The sequence below is a fragment of the Phaseolus vulgaris genome, chromosome 2 (assembly GCF_000499845.2).
Source record: "Phaseolus vulgaris cultivar G19833 chromosome 2, P. vulgaris v2.0, whole genome shotgun sequence".
NCBI classification, from domain to species: domain Eukaryota; kingdom Viridiplantae; phylum Streptophyta; class Magnoliopsida; order Fabales; family Fabaceae; genus Phaseolus; species Phaseolus vulgaris.
In genome coordinates this window covers 7,126,655-7,147,194 of record NC_023758.2, presented here as the reverse complement: position 1 = coordinate 7,147,194, position 20,540 = coordinate 7,126,655, and the positions used below count along the sequence as shown (strand labels likewise).

Sequence of the window (20,540 nt, the reverse complement as noted above, 5' to 3'; positions counted from 1 at the left end):
AACACTCAATCTCACCCAATAATGATGGAATACAATGTCTATATAACCTTTCACTCTCACTCTGAGCATAACACTCAATGTCACCCAACAATGATGGAATACAATGTCTCTCTAACCTCTCACTAGGATTTCTAATCTCACACTATGGTGAATATCTATTCTCTCATCTCTCTATGTTTCTCCCTTGCTTGCCTTTCTCTTCTTCACAAGTTCCCTTTATATAGAGAATGAGAGGAAGACTTATTTATAAAGAGATAATGGATAATAATACTTATCACATTTTCAAGATACCTTGAAAATACTATCTTTAACTTCAAAGGTTGGACTTCATAGTTTTCAAGAGAGATATAATTCTAAGAATTTTGAGATATATTCAATAGATCAATTATCAAGATTTGTTGACCATAGTTCCATTAAATCAAGGAGAGATTCTCAACAGTTTTTCATCTTACCCCTCTTATTTAAAAACATTTTTATCATCACACCCTTGTAAGATATGTTTCCTTCAATTTTTTTCTGTCAGAAACTTATGCTTTTCAAAACAAGTTAATTTTCACTTTTTTTTTCACCAAAGTTCTCATGTAGCTCTAAAAATATTTAAGACCAAGACCGCTGATACGTTGATACTTAAAAAAAAACACTCAAATTTCACAACTCAATATATTATTATTTCAACTATATTTCTTTTACATTTTAATATAAAACAAAATATATATTATTATGTTGTTAGAATAATATATTATCGTATAGAAATAGGTTCACCCTCATATAAGAGAAAATATTTTACCTTAGAACCTATTATAATAATATATATTAAAATATAAAGTAAATATAATTTAAAGAATAATATATCGGGTGGTAAAAAGGAAGTATTTTTTTTTAATAGTGTGAACATATTCATTCCAAAAATAGAAATAATGTTTTGATATTTCATCAACTACTTGAAAATCCACTTTTAAAAATAATATGATCATTGAAAAAATAAAATTTTGTATTTCTAAATTAATAGAAGAAGATACGGATAAAATAGTACATGTGAGGTATATAAAAAGTTATTGGGTGTAAAAATATCATTATCCATTAATGTTCAGATTTAAAGACATGAAAGAAGGAAAACAAAAACCTTATACTTATAGTGCAAGTTCAAATTAGATATGCATGAAGGAGAATATGAAGAAAAAAACATGTTTAAACGTTTTTCAAAACATTTACTTTTAAAGCACTGAAGTTAAGGGTTAAAAATACTATAAATTTTTAAATTTTATGTTATTGACTTACTTATATGATCTCATTTTTTTAATTAAGATTTTCAGTATTTATTTTGAAAATTATTATTATTATACAAATCTATTTATTATAAAAATACATATATCGCCATGTATTTATATAAAATAGCGAGTCTTCCCAATGAATTTGTAGTACAACCACAATCAATTTAAGTTTTCATGTCTTACTATGTGTTTGTTATTCACTAGCTTTCTAACATTCTGAACTTTTGATCATTAATAAAGGGACTGCGTATAAATTCCATAACTCATAAGGAAGTCAAAAACAGAGAGACCAAATAATAAAAAAATATCTCTGGCTAGATTTGATTAAAAAAAAATTTGTTGGAGGATGTGTTGTTAGTACAGTGGAGATCGATGAGGAACACCTTTTCGCCGGTTTATCATGGTGTACCAAATCTCTGGCACCGTGTCAACATTGACACGTTTCTTTTTGAGTGACTCATTCACACTCTCTGCCACACCACCCTCACCGTTGCTACTTGTTGACCCAGAAACAGTGGGTGAGTCTAGGACTGAATCTGTTGTGATTTGGCTATCTTCAATTTGTTGTGTGTTCTCGCTGCTTCGTTCTTTATCTAGCAGCACAGAGAATTCATACTTGTTGCAAGTGCCTTTCGCGGTTGTGCTTTTGGTAACTAGTAGAAGATGTTGATGCACCTGCTACAATGATTGTGTCCAAATCAAGGCCACCAATTAGCATCAAAATATGAAAACTTAAAAGTTGCTAGGAATTTGTGATTTGAATAACACGAAAATTGAACCTTGCAAGACAGAGAGCAGAAGATGTATGGGTCTTGGAGGTTACGATCACACGTGATGCAAAGGTTGGTAGAGCCTTTGTGAGAACGAGTGCGTGGCCTTTGTTTCAAAAACACAACCTTGGTTTTGTTTGTTGTGTAAGGCTGTTTATTCATCAATTCAGAAAGAGTTAGATCTATACACTTTTTGTTTTTGTTTTAACATTCATGTTTTTGCTTACTTGAACAAGGGAACAATTCAACACTGTTTTAGCATCACCAAGCCGTAACACATCATTGTACATATATCTTCGTATCTGACACAGGAAACATAATCCAGAACTTGGGTTAAGGAAATCATTGGCTTCTCCTTTTCAAGTGTAATAAAAAATTGTTTTGCACCTGCAAAAGGACGTGAGAGCGGTGAAAGGGCAAACAGTGGAGGCAAATACTCGTGCAGCAATCTAAACAAAAAATGTTCTTCTCATTCTTCTTTAGAGAGCCATGACTCAAACAGCGAGTGAAAAACTTTTCTTCCTTGAGAATGAGAAGCCAATTAGGAACTGAGTTGAACCCAACCTGAGCACCAAACAACAAACAACACTACATAACATTTTAAATATCAGAAAAATCATTAGAAACTATACACAAGAAAGAAAAAAAGATTTACCATGTTAAGTTGTTGAGGAAACAATAGAATGAATGTCAAGCATGATGAATCATAGGAACCTGAGAAGAGTGAAGGATAGCTATAAAATGATGAAACGAAGGAGAGAGCAATGGGGAAAGAGGGGCATGGCTTTCACATACATATAAGGAGTGACACCGATTTTTTGGGGTAAAAGGTTTAGATTGAAACAGGTTAAGGTTGTTGTTATTTTTGTGGACTTGGGGATAGGGAAATAACATGGGCAACTTTCCGCAATTTTAGACCATAGTCCACTTCCGTGTTGAACGTTGCATGCACAATGCCTGTGCCAACGCGCTGATATTCTGTAGGGTTTGGATAGCTATGCCGTTTCTGAGAGTGACAAAGAGACATAAGGCAAAAATCACGCTTCCTTTATCTTCATTCTCAATTCATGCTATCGAAAAAGGGTCGACTGAGAAAGTTTAGGTTTAATACCAAGAAAATTCGGCTACGGAGCTCTGCAGCTAATACACTTGTATAGTATAAATTAATTAGGATCGAAACGATTCAATGATGTAACATATAATTTGACTTTGTTTATTCTATACACTTTTTCTATAATTGTTCATGAACTATAATCAAGTATTGTGTGTATTACACAGATATTTATAAATAAACATAGAAATCCAAAACTTCAAACCTATATTCTGTAATTTATATGTGTGGAGGAACAGTACAGAAACACGTTTCAATTTTCGTCTGGTGATATGTTAGGAAAATTTACACGTCCTTCTTTCTAACAATTTTTATCTTGTAGATATGAAATCGTGCTGTAATAAAAACAATTACTCATACCTGTAATAACAAAAGTAAATTATACCATTAATGTAAATTTCCCAATATGTTATTAGGTTCATAGTAGATTCAAATACCAATCTTCTCATTGTAGTGTATTCGAGTTACTAAAGTTCTACTTGATGCAAACTTTTAATCATGACGTGTTATATAGCTATCTTACCTTTCTATTAGTTCACAAGTACTTTTATTTAAATGTTAGTGTTTTTCCATCTAGAAAATATGTATATGAATGGGACGATGAATAAATAAATACAACAGTGGACGGAGAAGGAGAAACATATCATGATAACTTTAGTGTAGTTACAATAGAATTTAATTTCAATATCATGTCAAATGCTTTATATCAATCCATTAAAAAATTATTGTAATTTTTTTTTTTAAGATAATTATTATAGTTACTGTAATACCCAAAATAAGTCGGGTGTCATATCAATTTAACTTAATCTTTACTGGTTAGTTACCGAGCTATTAGTATTATAATCGAACATATAATTAATTGATGAACATAATGACTCGATAGTTGATTAATCGTCAATAATGACTATACTAAAGTTTTTTCAATAGTTACAGGGAGTAAGATTCATTCTATTATTCATACTACTCACTATTACACTTAAATGCTCTTACTTAAACTTCAGAAAGTCACTCATTAACGATTAACAACTCAGAAAAACTCGATCCATAAAAAATCTACCTATTTCTCCAACTCAAAACTCTCTTAGTTCTCTTCGATAAGAACAATAATCTATTATATGATATATGATACTATTTATACAGGTGTAATAACCTGTGTGAGTTTTTTAACAAAATCCCACCGCATTATTATTAAAATAAATTATATTAATTAGAGTAATTTTTGTTTTTAAACTATCTCACTTGTGTCATCCTTTTCTTGTTAGTGTCACTCTCTCTTATCATTGTCACTTATTCAATGATGAAAATATTTTAAATTTTAGCAATCCATAAGCTAAAATCAACTTATAAATTTTGCAAAATCTTATCTTTTTTCACGCAAAAAAAATATTTTAATATTACACAATCTGAAAGTAATAAATAAATAAATTAAATTACACTGAAAAGTATTTTTTCATAATCTAAAAGAATAAAGTAGAAATTTTTATATTCATAGGATGCATAGAAAAATCATGGGGGTGAAAAAAGAAATCCCCTCGAAAATTGATGAGCCCGTAGAATACGACCCAGTCTTTTTGTTCTCTAATTAATATACGAACAGGAACAGTCCATGAATTCCACAGTAAAAGCATTATATAGAAGTTTAAAATCAAAGTTGTCCGTTAATCTTCATAAAAAAATTATTATTACAATTTTAGATTGGTTCAACTTGAATTAATAAGAAAATAATTTAACTCAACCTGATTATAACGAGGTTTATGTTGACTTGCATATTATAATTTAGTCGATATAATATATATTATGGGAAATTTCCAATAAATTAACAAAAAAGTGAAAAATAATCTAACATTCTATTAATGTTCTTTTTAGTAAAACTATGTGAAATTCATATTTCATTCGGTATTGTTTGTCGTTAATATCTTTAATTATATTGTTTTAAACATATATATGCTATTTATTGTTACTTATCTCTATAATGTATGGTTATTAGAGATGGGTATGCGGTTTAGTTCATCCATTCCGAGTTTCAATTATGAAAGATTGCATCTGTCATGTAATATTCACAGGTTATGCAAAAGTTAAAAAAAAAACAGATTATGAGATTAATTCCATACAATTGTTTTTTTCTTTTTTATCTGTTTAAGCTTTTATATAATATTTTAGGAAAACAATTATTATAAGAGATATAGTTTAATTTTTTAGCAGTGTTTTTGGTCTATTTCTCCATCATCTACCTACATATGAAAATCAATGATTATATACTATAAGAAGAAAGTGTAGTTGTCAACTTATTAAAACTTTTACATATAATATTGACATTCCCTATCTGTTTTATGATTTGAGAAAATCAAAGAACAATTAGACTCCACTCATCTATCTACCTATTGTCTGAAGCATGTCTTTGACTAAATGATTTAATTAATTTCCTCTGTTTTTATTTTAATAAATTATGCATAAATTTATTAAAATACATTTTGTGAAAATTATAAAAAATCTTGTTTCCTCGACGTTGGTTTGATGTTATATATTTACCAATAATTTGTAGTAATTTGATTAATATACTAATACCTAAAGCTTTTTTAATAATTGAAAACCATGGATAGTTACATGATTCAAATTATTAGCCTTTATAATAATGTTTTAAAAATCACATTTAGGACAAAATTTAATTAATTAATAATATAAGAAATTATATTAGTAATACATTAACAGTTCAAACTTTGTAGATATATAAAATATGATTAAAGTGAGGAATATATTAGGTTAAAAATAATTGGAAGAAATAAATTACTAATCTTGAATTTTTCCCCTGCTCTTGTTTAAGTATTTTTTTTAGCATGCATACTTGGTGCCCATGCTGGGAAGTATAATTTCCGAACAGAAAGACAAGTATACAATTTGAATAAACAAAGAATTGGAAGATAGAATTCGTGGTGATTCATTGCATCAAAGATATATGAAATGATGCTATAATATATAAACATCTTTATATAATCAAATAATGCTATATTATTACTGTCAATCATCTAATCACTAGACGAACATAATAATTTTAGTCAGACTTAAAGCTTTAATTATATCTTCTTTATATCTAATTTTTTAACTGCAATAATCATAATAATTTTTTTAAATATGATTCATGTAATTGAGTTTATTTATATCTTAATTGTTGTTTTGCTAAAAAATGGATTTTTAACCTGAATAGATTGTTTAATCTCTCTTATAAATAGTATAGTGGCTACATAGAACAAACGCTCCAACAACTCATCTGAACATACTTGAATAAGCACATCAATAACATAAGTTTAATAAAAATGAAAGTATAGAAAAAGTCTATTGTGAAATCTTAGGTTAGACCTTTTGATACAGGTAAATGCTACATTGATGCACAAATATGAAGGAAGCATATTGCTGCAAGTGGACATAATAAATCAAAGTTCAAGTTTTTTTTTAAACCAAAATGAAAAACAAAATCTGAGTAAAATAATTAGAAAATAAAATCTACAATATTTAAGAAATATATATTGAAAGCAAATAATATGAAAAAATAAGAAGAAATAGAATCTACAACCAAATGGAAACAAAATTCGAAAATTCTAAAAAGATGGAAACTGAGAATTTGTGAACAATATTGGAACTACAATCTAATTTCGAGATCCAAGGAGCAAAGAAACCTATGAAAAGACACAAGCTTCAATGAGAAGAATCAAAACCCCACTAACACGTTCATAGAACAAAACATTAGAGTTTTCTCAATTTTCTTATTTTCTTTTATGTAATTCTTCCGTTTTGTCTCCACATGGAAGATTAAACCCTTTTGTGTTGATTTTCTTGTGATTTCAAAATGAATTCTGATGTTTTGTGCAATTAAGGTTTTGTGTTTCAATATCTACAAGAGACTGTGCTAGACGGTCTAGTATTTTTTTTTAATTATAATTTAGGTTATTGGAATTGTTTTTGAAAACATGTTGAGAATTCAATTATGTGTTTTAGTTGGAACTATTGTTTAGTGTGCATTATTTTTAACAATCTCTTGTTTTCTTAATTTAAGAGGAGGAATACTTAAAATTTGATGACTAAATGCATGAAGATAAGTAATATTTTGAATGAATTAGTTGACACATGTTTCATTAATTAGGTTTTACATTGGATTGATTGACACATGTTTGGAGATTATTAGACAGTTAGTCTGTTAGTTGTTATTCTCTCCCTCTCTACTCTCCATGCTTTGTATATAGGTTTCTCTTGTAACCTCTCACAGATATGAATAACATTCTTTTTCATTCTATTTATGATTCTAATATGGTATCCTGAGCCAAAAGTTTTTTTCCCTCTCTTTCCTCTCATGACCTCTACCTCTTCTTCTACCTTTGCACTCTGCATGGCTACCTTATCCAACGTTCACCATTTCAATACACCTATCTCTCTCAAATTCAATGACAAAAATTTCCTTGTATGGAAACAACAGGTGCTGGCTACCCTACGAGGTCTTGGGTTAATGCACTACTTGGATGGAAATAACATGCCTTCTGAGTTTTTACAGAGTCAAAATAATCAAAGTTTGGAAAATCCTGCATATAGCAATTATCACAAACAAGATCAGCTTCTTGTGGCATGGCTTCTTGCATCCATGTCTTTTTCTCTCTTGACCAAAATGGTTGGTCTTTAATCTTCCGCTAAAATCTAGCATCGTCTCTCACCTACTATGCTTCCCACACTCACGCAATGGTAAAAAAGTTTCGACTTCTTCTAAAGACTCAAAAGAATGACAATTCCATCTCCACTTATGTTAATGACATCAAGAAAATTGTTGATTCATTGGCTGCAGTTGGTTCTCCAATATCGTCTGTTGATCATGTTGATGCAATCTTAGATGGTTTATCTGCAGATTTCGATGGTTTCATCACATTCATTCTCTCCCGCAGTGACCCATACACCGTATATGATTTTGAAGCTCTTCTTCTAGCGTAAGAAGAAAGGTTTTGGCAAACACAAGCTGACTCAAGACTCTATTCTTCAAGTTAACACTGTATCTACTCCATGGCATTTCAAACCTCAAAACAAAGAAATTCACCAATTACACTCCTTGTGGAGGATGCTCAAACAATCAATTCGGTCCGTTTCTTCATTCTCCTCGGTTTCCTAGTTCTCATCCTAACGTCCGCACCTCGTCCCAAATAGCTTATCCTTGGCAATCTGTCAAACAATTTTACTAGATTTGTCACAAACCTGATCATATAGCAAAAACGTGTTGGCATCATTGCGATCCTCCTGTCACCACCTCCTTTAATGTAAACATATCACAATATGCTTCTACCTTTGATCAAGATTCTATACCTTCCATTCTTAGTGCTTTTTCCACCATAGAAGACCCTCTGTGGTACCCCGATACTGCTGCAAGAGATCATGTAACCAAACACTCCAAAATTTTCACACAAAAACAACTCTACCATAGTAATGACGATTTCAAACTATTTAATGGTTAAGGTATGCAAATTTTACACACTGGTTCTGCTTTCTATACTACTCTACACACACATACTGTATTTAAACTTCACAATTTGCTGCATGTCCCAGCTATTACCAAGAATCTCATAAGTGTTGCTCACTTTGTCAAAGATAATAATGTTTATTTATAGTTGTTTCATAACTTCTGCTACGTTAAAAATCAAGCAATTAAAATGCGGTTGATCCCCAAGTTCTTCCACCATTGAATTCTTCACAAGTTCTCTAAAGATTTTTCCTTTCTTAATCCTCTAACAGAGCTCAACCAAATTGAACATGCGCCAATCTAATTGAACTGAACAGTAAAACATGCGTCTACTACTTTAATCAATACCTACTTTGTTCCATGCGTATACTCCATAAGAATGCTCATCTCCTCTCTCTTGAATAATGCGCCCAAAAAATTAATTAGAACAATGTGAACTAACTAAGAAACTAAAGTTTAAGATAAGGAAGACTTTTAACCATGCGTTCAAGTATAACCTCTCACAAAAACCAGTTTTCCAGGTGATTAGAATATTAAAACAACTGCTGTAGAGAATTAAAAAAATGAAACTTTTATTAACCCAAACCTCATAACTCAATGGAAAATTACAAAGGATTCAACAAAAAAAGTTTATCCTTCCATGCAGAGGCAAAACAAAATAATTACAAAGAATAAAAGAAACTAAGAAAACCTTATGAAGCGTTATCCCTTTCTCCTTGAGGCTTGTGTCTTTTTATAGTTTTTTCTGCTACAAGGATCTTGGGAATATATTGTACTTTAGATTTTGTTAATAGTTTCCAAGTTTCCAGAATTCTTGTATTTTGCAGACGATTTGCTTCTAATTCTGTTTCTGAGATGTTGTAGATTTTATTTTCTCTATTTTCTCCTCAGAATTTGTTTTTTGTTTTAATTCAAAGAAGCAACTTAGACTTTTGCATATTTGACCCATTCACAAAGGTAGACATTTCCTTAAGACCATTTACTCTAAAAACACAAAATTAAAACAAATAATAGTTAAGACCCAAATAAACCCAATTACATGAATATTAATTAAAACAAAGAATTTATTTATAATTATAATCCAATAATCTATGATTAAAACTATTAAGTAAATATATGCTCATTAACAGTTATGACATAATAGATTTGGTCATTGTAATTTCTCTATTGTTCAATGCATTTTGAATGCTTGCAATAATTCTTATACATCTCACAAACGTTTTTGTGATCCATGTATACGTGGAAAGTTTCATTAGCTTCCATTTCATGACTCTGTTACCTAATACATTGAACCTTTGCAATTAGTTTTCATTGATATTTGGGGTCCTGCTCCTGTATGTGCACCAAACGACGCTAGATACTATATTTCTTTTTTAGATGCTCACACTAAATACACATGGTTGTTTCTTCTGCATAATAAATCATAAGCGTTAAACTCGCTTCTTCGATTCAAAAAGTTTGCAGAAAATAAAACAGGATTTAAACTTCGTGTTATTCAAACAAATAATGCAAATGAGTTCATATGCTTTAAACATTTTACTCAAACGTTTGGAACTCTTCATTTCTTTACTTATCCTCACATACATGAGCAAAATGGCTATATCGAACGTAAGCATAGACACATTTCTGGTATGGGATTAACTCTTCTTGCTTTTACGTCTTTACCCATTAAATTTTGGGGTGAAGCCTTTACCACTGCCATGCATATCATTAATATCTTGCCATCCCCTGTTATCCACAAAAAATATCCGCATGTATTACTATTTTAAAAAAGAACCTGTCTATACAACCTTAAAAACCTTTGATTGTGCCTGTTATCCTTTACTTCGACCTTAAAATAAACACAAACTTGATTTCAAATATGCATGGTGTCTTTTTCTTAGCTACAACTTACACAACAAGAGTTACATTTGTCTGTCACCCATTGGTAATGTTTTTCTCTCAAAGATCTAGGCCTTCTCCATTACTTTCTTGGAGTAGATGTTAATCATCTTCCTCTTGGTGTTCTGCATTTATCTCAACACAAATACATCAATGATCTCCTTCACCACACCAACATGCAAGGTGCTAAACCCCTACCCAACCTATGCAAACTAACCTTCATTTACAAAAAGATGTTTCTCTTGCCATGCATGACCCCATTATGTTTCGCTCAGTTGTGGGAGCCCTTCAATATGTTGAGCAAGATGCTTTGATGCCTCCAAATCTATGTGGAAAGATTGAAGACCCTGTTGATGTGTGTGTGTGTGTGTTGTCTAGTAGTTTTTAACTTGTTAGTTCACTTCTTGAAATGATCCAAGATCATTTGATCCTTATCTATTTTGAAAGAAGTGTTTTCTTCAAAGTTGAGAAATTTTTATTCAGTTGTTTTTCAAATCAACCAGTTGAAAAAGCTGATACTTAAGGTTTGAGGCTAAGACAAGTTTTTCAACCTGTTGAATTGTCGAAACAACCTGTTGTTTGAAACTTAGTGGTTTTCAAAATGATTTGGAAAAGCTTTGCTTAATTTTATCTTTGTTGTCAAACATAAATAATCGGTTATTTCGATAAAACAACTGGTTGTTTTCATGAAAACCTTAATAGAGAAATTATTTCAATTGATTGATTTGGAAAACAACCTGTTATTTTCATAACAAAATTATGTTTAGTGGTTTGAACTGGTTTTAAATGATTCCAACTACTTTTGATTTTTTATCTAACAACTTTGACCACTTGATTGAGTTTATACAAATGTTGTTTGATATTCTTTTCAAGACTCTAAGAAAGAGATATTGCTAAAAACATTTTTCAAGAATTCAAGAACTTTGGATCATCTCAAATGCGTGGAATAAAATTGGGTTTTGTATACTTATGAACTATAACTTTGTAATACTCAGACGTATTCTATTCTTTTCTCCTTGAACAATGTCTTTCTGTGTGTTCTTGTATAAGGCAATTTCAGAAAAGTGTTTATGGAAACTGTGGTGTTGCCAAAGAGTGATGTGTGTTCTTGAGGGGTTCAAGATCATCACTCTTGGTGTGTGTTTTATAATCTAGGGTTGATTGCATATTGAATTCTCAGTGGTTTGTTGAGGGTTGGATGTAGCTTTTGGTTAAAAGTGAACTAGTATAAATCTCTTGTGTGATTCTCTCTATCTCTACTCTTATAAACTGTTTTAACTTAGTTTTATATTCTGCTGGTATAAACAACCGATTGTTTCATGAAAAGAACAGGTTGATTTTCTATATATAACCTTAAAACAAAAATTTTATTGAGTTGAGCAGAAAATCATTTGGTTGATTTTTCAGAACTTTTCACTCTACTTCCAAACTTTGCGAAAATCTTGTGAAAAATCCACCCTTTCACTTGTTTAGGCCACTAATTCTAACACAATATATACTCATCACACGTCCAAAAGTGTCATATGCGGTGAACAAGGCGTGCCAATTCATGCACAACACGAGCATCACTATAAAGCATTCAAACACATTCTTTGCTACCTTGCTGGCCCTAGTTCTCATGGCTTGCTTATTCAACACAGTTCTTTCACATACATTCATGCTTTTAATGATGCTGACTGGAGTAGTGACATTGATGAAAGGAAATAACTAGTTAATGTGTGTATTATGGACTCAAACAGTTTGTAGTTTTGTGTAGTAGTACAAAAACATAATATCAAAGTATAGTTGTTGCTCTAACTAAAGTCATTTGGATCCAATCTATCTTACATGAGCTGCATATACCCTCCACCCAACCACAGTTGTTCTCAGAAAACTTGGGACCTGTATTACTCAGCGCTAATCCTATAATGCATTCTCGAACCAAGCATTTCAAATTAGATTTACACTTGTTAGAGATTATGTTCAACAAAATAAATTTCGTTTGCTTTATCTTCATGCTAGATTCCAAGTGATATATCACTAGTACAAAAATAAGAAAAGAGCGCTCTTTATTTAATGCGGCTCAACGCTTAAACGCATTCGTAAAAAACGCGGTGGCATTTTTGAAATTATGTTTATTTACAAATGCGGCTATCAGGGAAAACCGCATTTGTAAATCAAGCGTATTGATTTACAAATGCGGTTATTGGTAAAGCCACATTTGTAAATCGATACGCTTTGATTTACAAATGCGGTTTTACCAATAACCGCATTTGTAAATCAATACGCTTGATTTACAAATGCAGTTTTCCCTGATAGCCGCATTTGTAAATGATTTTTTACCCTAAATATTTGGAACGCGCCACAGTTTAAACAGTTTCTCTTCACCGCCTTTCCTTTTCACTGTTGCTGCTTCATTCCAGGTCGCGTTTGCATTGTTCCTGCTACATTCCCGTTCGCATTCTTCTCATATTCACATTTGGTAAGTTCTTTCGTTTCTCATATTCACAGTTTTGTGATGCACCGATTCGTTTTCGTTTTCGTTTCTTACACTGTTACATTGACATTGCACCGATTCATAAGTTCTTGTTTGTTTTTCTCTCCTTCGTAGCTTCATTGAGCGCCACCAGTCCCGCTGCCGCCGCCATCGCTATCCGCTCCTTCTTTACTCTTCACCAACGAAGGCTTCTCACACAAGGTTGGTGGTTTTTTAAATTTTTTAATTTTTTTTAATGTTATGAATTTTTATTTTTTTTATGTATTATAATTTGTATTTTTGAATTTATATTATTCAGTATTTATTATAATTTGTACTTATATTATGTTAGTTTAGTTGTTAGTTTTGAATAGAATTATCGTTGTTGTTTTGAGTCCGAAGGTGTTCGACCTTCGACAATAATACGTGCTGGTATTGAGTTCGGGGTGTTCGACCCTCGTAAAAAATGTTAGATAGAACCCTAATTCTGAATGACTATTGTAGAATATAATGGATCGAAATTGGATAAATTCTGTTAGTATAAGTGATGAGTACGAAAGAGGAGTAGAAGAATTTATACAATTTGCACAACGTAACGCGATTAATAGTGGTCATGATGGAGTAAAGATCAGGTGTCCGTGCGTTAATTGTTTGAATGGAAGGATATTGGATGTTAATTTAATGAGGGAGCACCTGTTATGTGATTGGTTTCTTCGATCGTATACAACTTGGACATGGCATGGTGAATTATTAAATTTACCACGTGTTTCCGTAACTGAAGAATATGTGGGGTCCACCATGGATGAAGCAGTACACGATGATGTAGAAGATGATCGATTGGAAGACATGATTCGTGATGTAAGAGCTGAGTCTTTTGCAAAAGTGCATGGATATGGAAGTATGTCAAGCGATGCAGAGACTCCATTGTATCCTGGATCAACTAACTTCACACGGCTGTCAGCGATGTTAAGATTGATGAATTTGAAGGCAATAAATGGATGGACTGATAAAAGCTTCACAGAATTGCTTCAGTTGTTGAAGGATATGCTTCCAGAGGGAAATACTCTACCTAATCGTAATTATGAGGCCAAAAAGATTCTTTGTCCAATGGGTATGGAGTATAAAAAGATACATGCATGTCCTAATGATTGTATATTATACCGCCAAGAATTTGAATTGTTGAAAAGTTGTCCGAGGTGTGGGTTATCACGTTATAAGTTGAAACAAAAAAATGATGATACTATTGAAGATATAGAAAACCATGTACCCCCAATGAAGGTTATGTGGTATTTTCCCATCATTCCAAGGATGAAGCGTTTGTTTGCAAACCCAAACGATGCTAAGAATCTTAGATGGCATGTAGGTGAGAGAAAATGTGATGGCATGTACCGACATCCAGCTGATTCTATTAAGTGGAAGAATTTTGATGATGAGTTTCCAGAGTTTGGTAAAGAATCAAGAAATATCCGACTTGGTTTAGCTACAGACGGAATGAATCCATTTGGTAATATGAGTAGAAATCACAGTTCATGGCCTGTATTACTAGTTATTTACAACTTACCTCCTGGATTGTGCATGAAGCGAAAATACATGATGTTGTCTATGATGATATCCGGTCCGAAACAGCCAGGGAATGATATTGATGTTTATCTAAGTCCCCTAATTGAAGATTTGAAGTTAATGTGGGACCAGGGTGTTGAAGTATTTGATGGATTTCCTAATGAAACTTTCAAGCTTCATGCCATGTTATTTTGCACCATCAATGACTTTCCGGCATATGGTAACTTATCAGGTTATAGTGTTAAGGGTCATAAAGCGTGTCCAATATGCAAAGAAGACATTGCTTCTCAACAATTGAAACATGGAAGGAAAACAATATATCTTCGGCATCAGAGGTTTCTTAGAAGTCATCATCGGAGGTTGAAAAAAGCCTTTAATGGACACCAAAATGGTAGTGGTCCACCAACTCCATTAACCAGTGTTGAGGTTTACGAAAAAGGTAAATAACCTAGACCACACCTTCGGTAAGTAAAAAAAAAAGTCATATGTGACAAATATTTGGAAGAAGAAATCAATCTTCTTTGATCTTGATGGCAAATTTTATGAAGGTCTTCTTGAATCATGTAAGAAAATGGTGCGGAAGCTATGAAGGTGTGTGTGCAAGATCCTCCTAAGAGTGGTGTTGATCTTGAAGGTGCATGATAGGTATGATTATAGGGAGGTTCGGCCAACCCAAGGAGATGTGAAGGAAATGAAGTTTAGAGCCTAGAATTCTAGGAGAAGCAAAGCTTGGCACAAAATGGCAGCATAACTTTACTCACAATAAACTTGCAAATACAAGGTGTAGGCCTTCCTATTTATAAGCTAAATGGTCGTAAGTTTTAAGCTAATGTCTAATGAAATGAAAGCCAAATTAAATGCAATTCACAAAGCACATGTGCCATGTGCTCATGACCGGCCAAACCTAGAGAGTTTCTATAATGTTTCACTCAAATATGCTTTCTACACTACTCTAATTACTAAGCACCCCTAATGGGCCTTTATGCAACATGTACAAAGCTTTCTCTCTTCCATCCGTGGCTTCATTCAATTGGGCTTGAATATGCTTAGCCATTGACCTTGTGATAGGCCCTAGACGGTCTAGGTCTCCTCCTAGACGCTCCATGGGTAGCCTTTCCTCTTCACGTCCTAGACGCTCCTTCCTTCTAGCTAGACGCTCATCATGGTCTAGTGTTGGGCTTTGGCTTTCATGGCTAGATGTGCTTGGCCCTCCTCCATCAGATCTTCCGTACTGGTCGAGGTTAGAAGTCAAACATTGTATAGATGTAATGCATGTTGAGAAGAATGTGTGTGATAGCTTAATTGGTACACTTCTTAACATTAACGGGAAGACGAAGGATGGTCTAAATGCTCGTTGATGACGATGTAGTTGATGATGTACATGCAACCCGTAAAGACCACAGTGAAGGAATTTACATATGAACTTTCAACCCCCAAGCAACCTGTAAATAAGCATTTTAGATTTAGATTTTTATGTATTATTTTTATAAGATTTTAATTCGATGCAGATTAACTAATGTTTGTTACCTAATTTTTTTAACAGAGACATGGATGACGATCAGACCCCACTCAGACCTCGATCCGGACGAGGCAGCAGAGGACCTACTAGATTGAAGCGTCTCGCATTGAGACGTGCTGCTGGTGAGAAGACACGTGTTGACATTGACGCCAACACTGGAGTGGCTTTTGGTCCTAAAGCAGATGAGTTTATGAGCTATCTTGGAGTTGTTTCTTGTGGTCTCATTGCTAGTCAGATTGGCAATGAACCTTTTCCAGTTCCGTGGGATGATACATTTTTTCAAATAAACACTGAACTGCCACTGATGATGTACAACACAGATTTATTAGAATTTATATATGGGAAACAGGAGCTCAATATAAGTATAATTCAATTTTTTATGATGTAAGTATCTTTACCTATTATTCAATTTACTTTATGTTAAATTATTATTGATTATGCTTTAACTAAAAACTTGTAGGCTTTTGCATAAAGTCTGTATCACTGAGGGGAAGGAAAATATGTATGGATTCTTAGATCCTGCATTTACTAATCTCGTTGGACCAAACTCATCTGAGACTCAAGCATACATCACTAACACCCTGGAAAAAGAGGGAAAACAAATTTATTTATGCCCTTATATTAATGAGTAAGTTTAATTATATGTCATCAATTATTATTATTTCATGTTTTAAATATTTACTAACTTTTTTCATTGATGATATAGGCATCATTCGCAGTTACTTGTCTTATCAATGGTTGATAAGACTGCTGTGTGGTTCTGTTCCCTACACAAGAAGATTCCCACAAAATTTAAGGATATCATTGATACGTAAGTACATTATAAACTTAACTTTGTATATGTTACTAATTAACCATCTACTAACGAGGTTTTTTTGTATTAACCAGTTTATGGCGTGGATATAACATCCTAAAAGGTCGATCCAATTTAAATAATTTGAACTGGATAAGAATAAAGGTTTGTAATTTTTTTCTTTCTCTATTATCATTGTTTATCAATATACTAACATATTACTTTTTATTGAATTATAGTGTAATAAACAACCAGGAAGCTATGAGTGTGGCTATTACATTATGCAATGGATGATTACCATTATAAGACAAGGTGTTAAAACTGGTTGGAAAGAGGTACTATATGTTAAATCATTTTTATAATTCTTAAACATATATATATATATATATATATATATATATATATCTAAAAACTAATTTATGTCAACTATATTTTGCAATGCAGTTATTCACAGAAGAAACACCAATGAATTCGGAAGGCATTTCATATGTTAGAGATTCTTGGTCCACATATTTCATAAATTTTTATAACTCTAGCATAGGTAATCAATAGTGGTTTTATTATATGTAATTTGATTACTTGTAAATGTACATTTTGATGCTCTCAATTTATATCTATATTTATGTATTTGTCTGGCTGGGTTTGATCATTATGCAGGTTAATTTATATGGTTTAAGGACAATACAAATTGCACTTTAAAAAAAAAACACTATTTACAAATGCGATTATTTACCAAAGCCGCATTTGTAAATCAAAAACTAAGATTTACAAATACGGCTATTACCAAAGCCTCATTCTCCTGAGGGGTGAGGGTTTAGGGGTTTAAGATTTGCGAATGCGGCTCTGGTAATAGCCGCATTCGTAAATCACATTTGTAAATCAGAAGAATATACAAATGCGGTTATTTGAAATAATCGCATTTGTAAATCTAATTTACAAATGTGGCTCTATGGCCGCATTTGTATCTCTCTGATTTACGAATGCGTGCTGATCAAATGCGGTTCTATAGCCGCATTTGTAAATGTAAAATAGCCTCATTTATTTTTCATTTTTGTGCTAGTGTATTAACAAAGCCTATCTGTGGACCTTCTTTTTTGGATTTCAGACATAAACTTATGGTTGGTGTTCCACCCACATAAGTTTAACGGGGTATATTAGATAGTTCATTTGTTAGTTGTCATTCTCTCTCTACTCTCCCTGCTTTATATATAGGCTTCTCTTTTAACCTCTCACAAATATGAATAACATTCTTTTCCATTCTTTTATATATATATACCCAACTTTCTTTTAGTCTTTTCTATTATATATTATATCTTAGTTTTGTGCACAATAATCACAAATCTCCTTTTACTTTACTCTTATTTTTAACTTTTATTACTTATAGACTATGTAGCACGTAGCACAAACACTAACACGGACACTAATACAACATGGACACAGACACAAAAATACGTATAATCTCTAAAATGTAGGACACGGGGACATGTATCTATATATTATATAATTATGAATTATATAAATTGACAATAAAGATTTATGTGTACAAGTATGTTTCATATTTTTTTGAAACAGAAAGATATTTTTCATAGCTGGTTCAAAAAAGGATTTGTTCCTTATTTTTATAGATTTGTTCCTTATTTTTATAATCATAATAAAAAATTATACAATAAGTTTGAATTTTTAAAAAATTAATGTATTTCTATTTTTTAAAATTATGTTAGAACCGTGTTAGAATTATCAGAAATCCAATAAATATTTTTTAAAATTTGACATTTTACCGATACATATCCTACGAGTGTCGGTGTCTGATACATGTGTTCGACACGAACACACTATTTAAAAGGAGTATAACTTATAGATAAATATCGGACAATATTTGACAATATTCACAGTTAGATTAGTTAGATACTACTTTTGGATATTAGACAACCTAGGATTACATTAAATTTGTACCAAAACTATTTTAATTTGATTGTTGAATGCGGAGATCTTCCATAATTCACGCTTTTGCATCTAAGCCATTCTAAACTACCTTACATAGCAACGACAATTCATCCTAATTATGTGGTATAAACAGAAATTATTATAAACGACAAATGTAGTTGAATTCAATCGAATGATTATAAACGACAAAATTCGTTGAGTTTTCAATACAGATGCATAATCACATTCAAGCTCCATCGCTAATTAACTAAAACAATTAAAAAGAAGTAGAGATTAGAAGATTGAACGTGTTTTGTCTTCTAAAATAAATCTATAAGAATGTTTTTTAGGCTTCCTTTAGTGTATGTTTTAATACTTACACTTTTATTCTTCAATGTTATGGTTATTCTACTTGAAGTGTTTAAATATAACAATATTAAAAATTAAAGTGCATATGTAACTAAAAAGATCCCACTGTTTTTGATAAAAAGAAAAGAAAAGAAGAGAGAAACAAAGTCGCCCAAAAGCATGCTGCAGAATGACATAAGCGAAGGGTTTATGGGTGATGTTGGTGAGTTTTGTTTGATTAGTTTTGTTTCATAGTCAAGAACTAAACATTATTGGGGCCGAACAATTACTAGCCTCACAAAGATGGGAAATAGAGAAAGAGAAACTCTGGTACTTCGTCACCTATAAAGATTAAAAATAGAGCAATGAGTGTATGCGAATTCGTTGTTTATGTGTGGTGTAGAACCTGCATAAAATTATTTGGTAAATACAAAAGCCACGGCGATACGTGTTGGCAAATGCATTATTGTATGCAGTTGAAATGTGACTGGGAAGAATGACCAAGAGCGCCACCTCCATCTCACACGCCAACAATAATATATGTTGAAAACAATCATATGGGGAAACTCCTGGCCAAGGGAGAGACGGTGAATGTTGGACTTGGATTTGGAATCATACAGAATAAAATAACCATCATTAACCATTCTTATCATTGTTTATTGACTAAATCACAATTATTACCAATAAAGTACACAGCTGATGCCATCTACCAAATTTTTGGATTGGATCTAAAATCCAAATTCATATTTTTTATAAATTTATATAATATCAAAAAATTATTAATGTAATGTAATTTAATTTTTTATGATAAAGATTAATTATTAATTTTTTTAACGTTAAGCTTATGTTTTCAATTAGTTATTAATTTTAATATTTTATAGTAGCTTAACATTTTTATATTTACGCATTTATTATTTATTTAATATATATTTAAATATGTAAGTTTGATTTTAGGAGTAATTTTTTATCCTGATTTTATTTTCAGTTATATCTATTCAGATAAAATATAAATTAAATAATTTTAATATGTTTAATTTAAATTTTTCGTATTATGCATATTTTAATTTTGATAAAAAAACTTAATATAAAATTACTCCGTTATTTTTATTAAGATAAAACATTCTCTATTTTTTTTTTGCTATAAAAATTATTTAATTTTTAAAATATTAAAATAAATTGTATAAAAGGGATTATTTTTCACTGATGTCAATTCAGTAGAAAAAATTTATTTTTCAAAATTCTAAAATGAATACCCTCTTTATGAAAAAAATTATTTTTCAAACTAAATTTATATTTTCTAAAAAAAACTAACAATATTAATATAAAAATATGTAAAAAATTAATATCATATAAATATTAAAAATATATAATAAAATAATAATTTAATAATACTAAAAATTAAAATTACAGATAATCAATAT

General features: G+C 31.4%; 1 protein-coding gene across 4 annotated transcripts; it reads right to left on the bottom strand.

Moving 5' to 3' along the window:
* Positions 1 to 1,472: 1,472 nt before the first annotated feature.
* LOC137810528 (protein RGF1 INDUCIBLE TRANSCRIPTION FACTOR 1-like) lies at positions 1,473 to 2,875 on the bottom strand. Of its 4 annotated transcripts, none has more exons than XM_068611861.1 (5): positions 2,697 to 2,875; positions 2,429 to 2,605; positions 2,269 to 2,343; positions 2,051 to 2,191; positions 1,473 to 1,949 (listed from the first exon to the last, which is right to left on the bottom strand). In XM_068611861.1, the coding sequence occupies exons 1-5, from the start codon at positions 2,697 to 2,699 to the stop codon at positions 1,626 to 1,628; spliced, it is 720 nt and encodes a 239-aa protein (XP_068467962.1). In that variant the 5' UTR covers positions 2,700 to 2,875; the 3' UTR covers positions 1,473 to 1,625. The 4 variants fall into 4 exon arrangements, with proteins under 4 accessions (XP_068467962.1, XP_068467963.1, XP_068467960.1 ...); XM_068611862.1 differs by having other exon boundaries at positions 1,473 to 1,946; XM_068611859.1 differs by having other exon boundaries at positions 2,429 to 2,629; positions 2,697 to 2,815.
* Positions 2,876 to 20,540: the final 17,665 nt, after the last annotated feature.

What these genes read in the sequence shown, in the direction of transcription:
- LOC137810528 (XM_068611859.1), bottom strand. An exon ending in GCTCTCACGTCCTTTTGCAG is followed by an intron (nt 2,344 to 2,428) that starts GTGCAAAACAAT and finishes TTCCTGTGTCAG; the next exon opens with ATACGAAGATATATGTACAA. An exon ending in TCTGCTCTCTGTCTTGCAAG is followed by an intron (nt 1,950 to 2,050) that starts GTTCAATTTTCG and finishes CAATCATTGTAG; the next exon opens with CAGGTGCATCAACATCTTCT.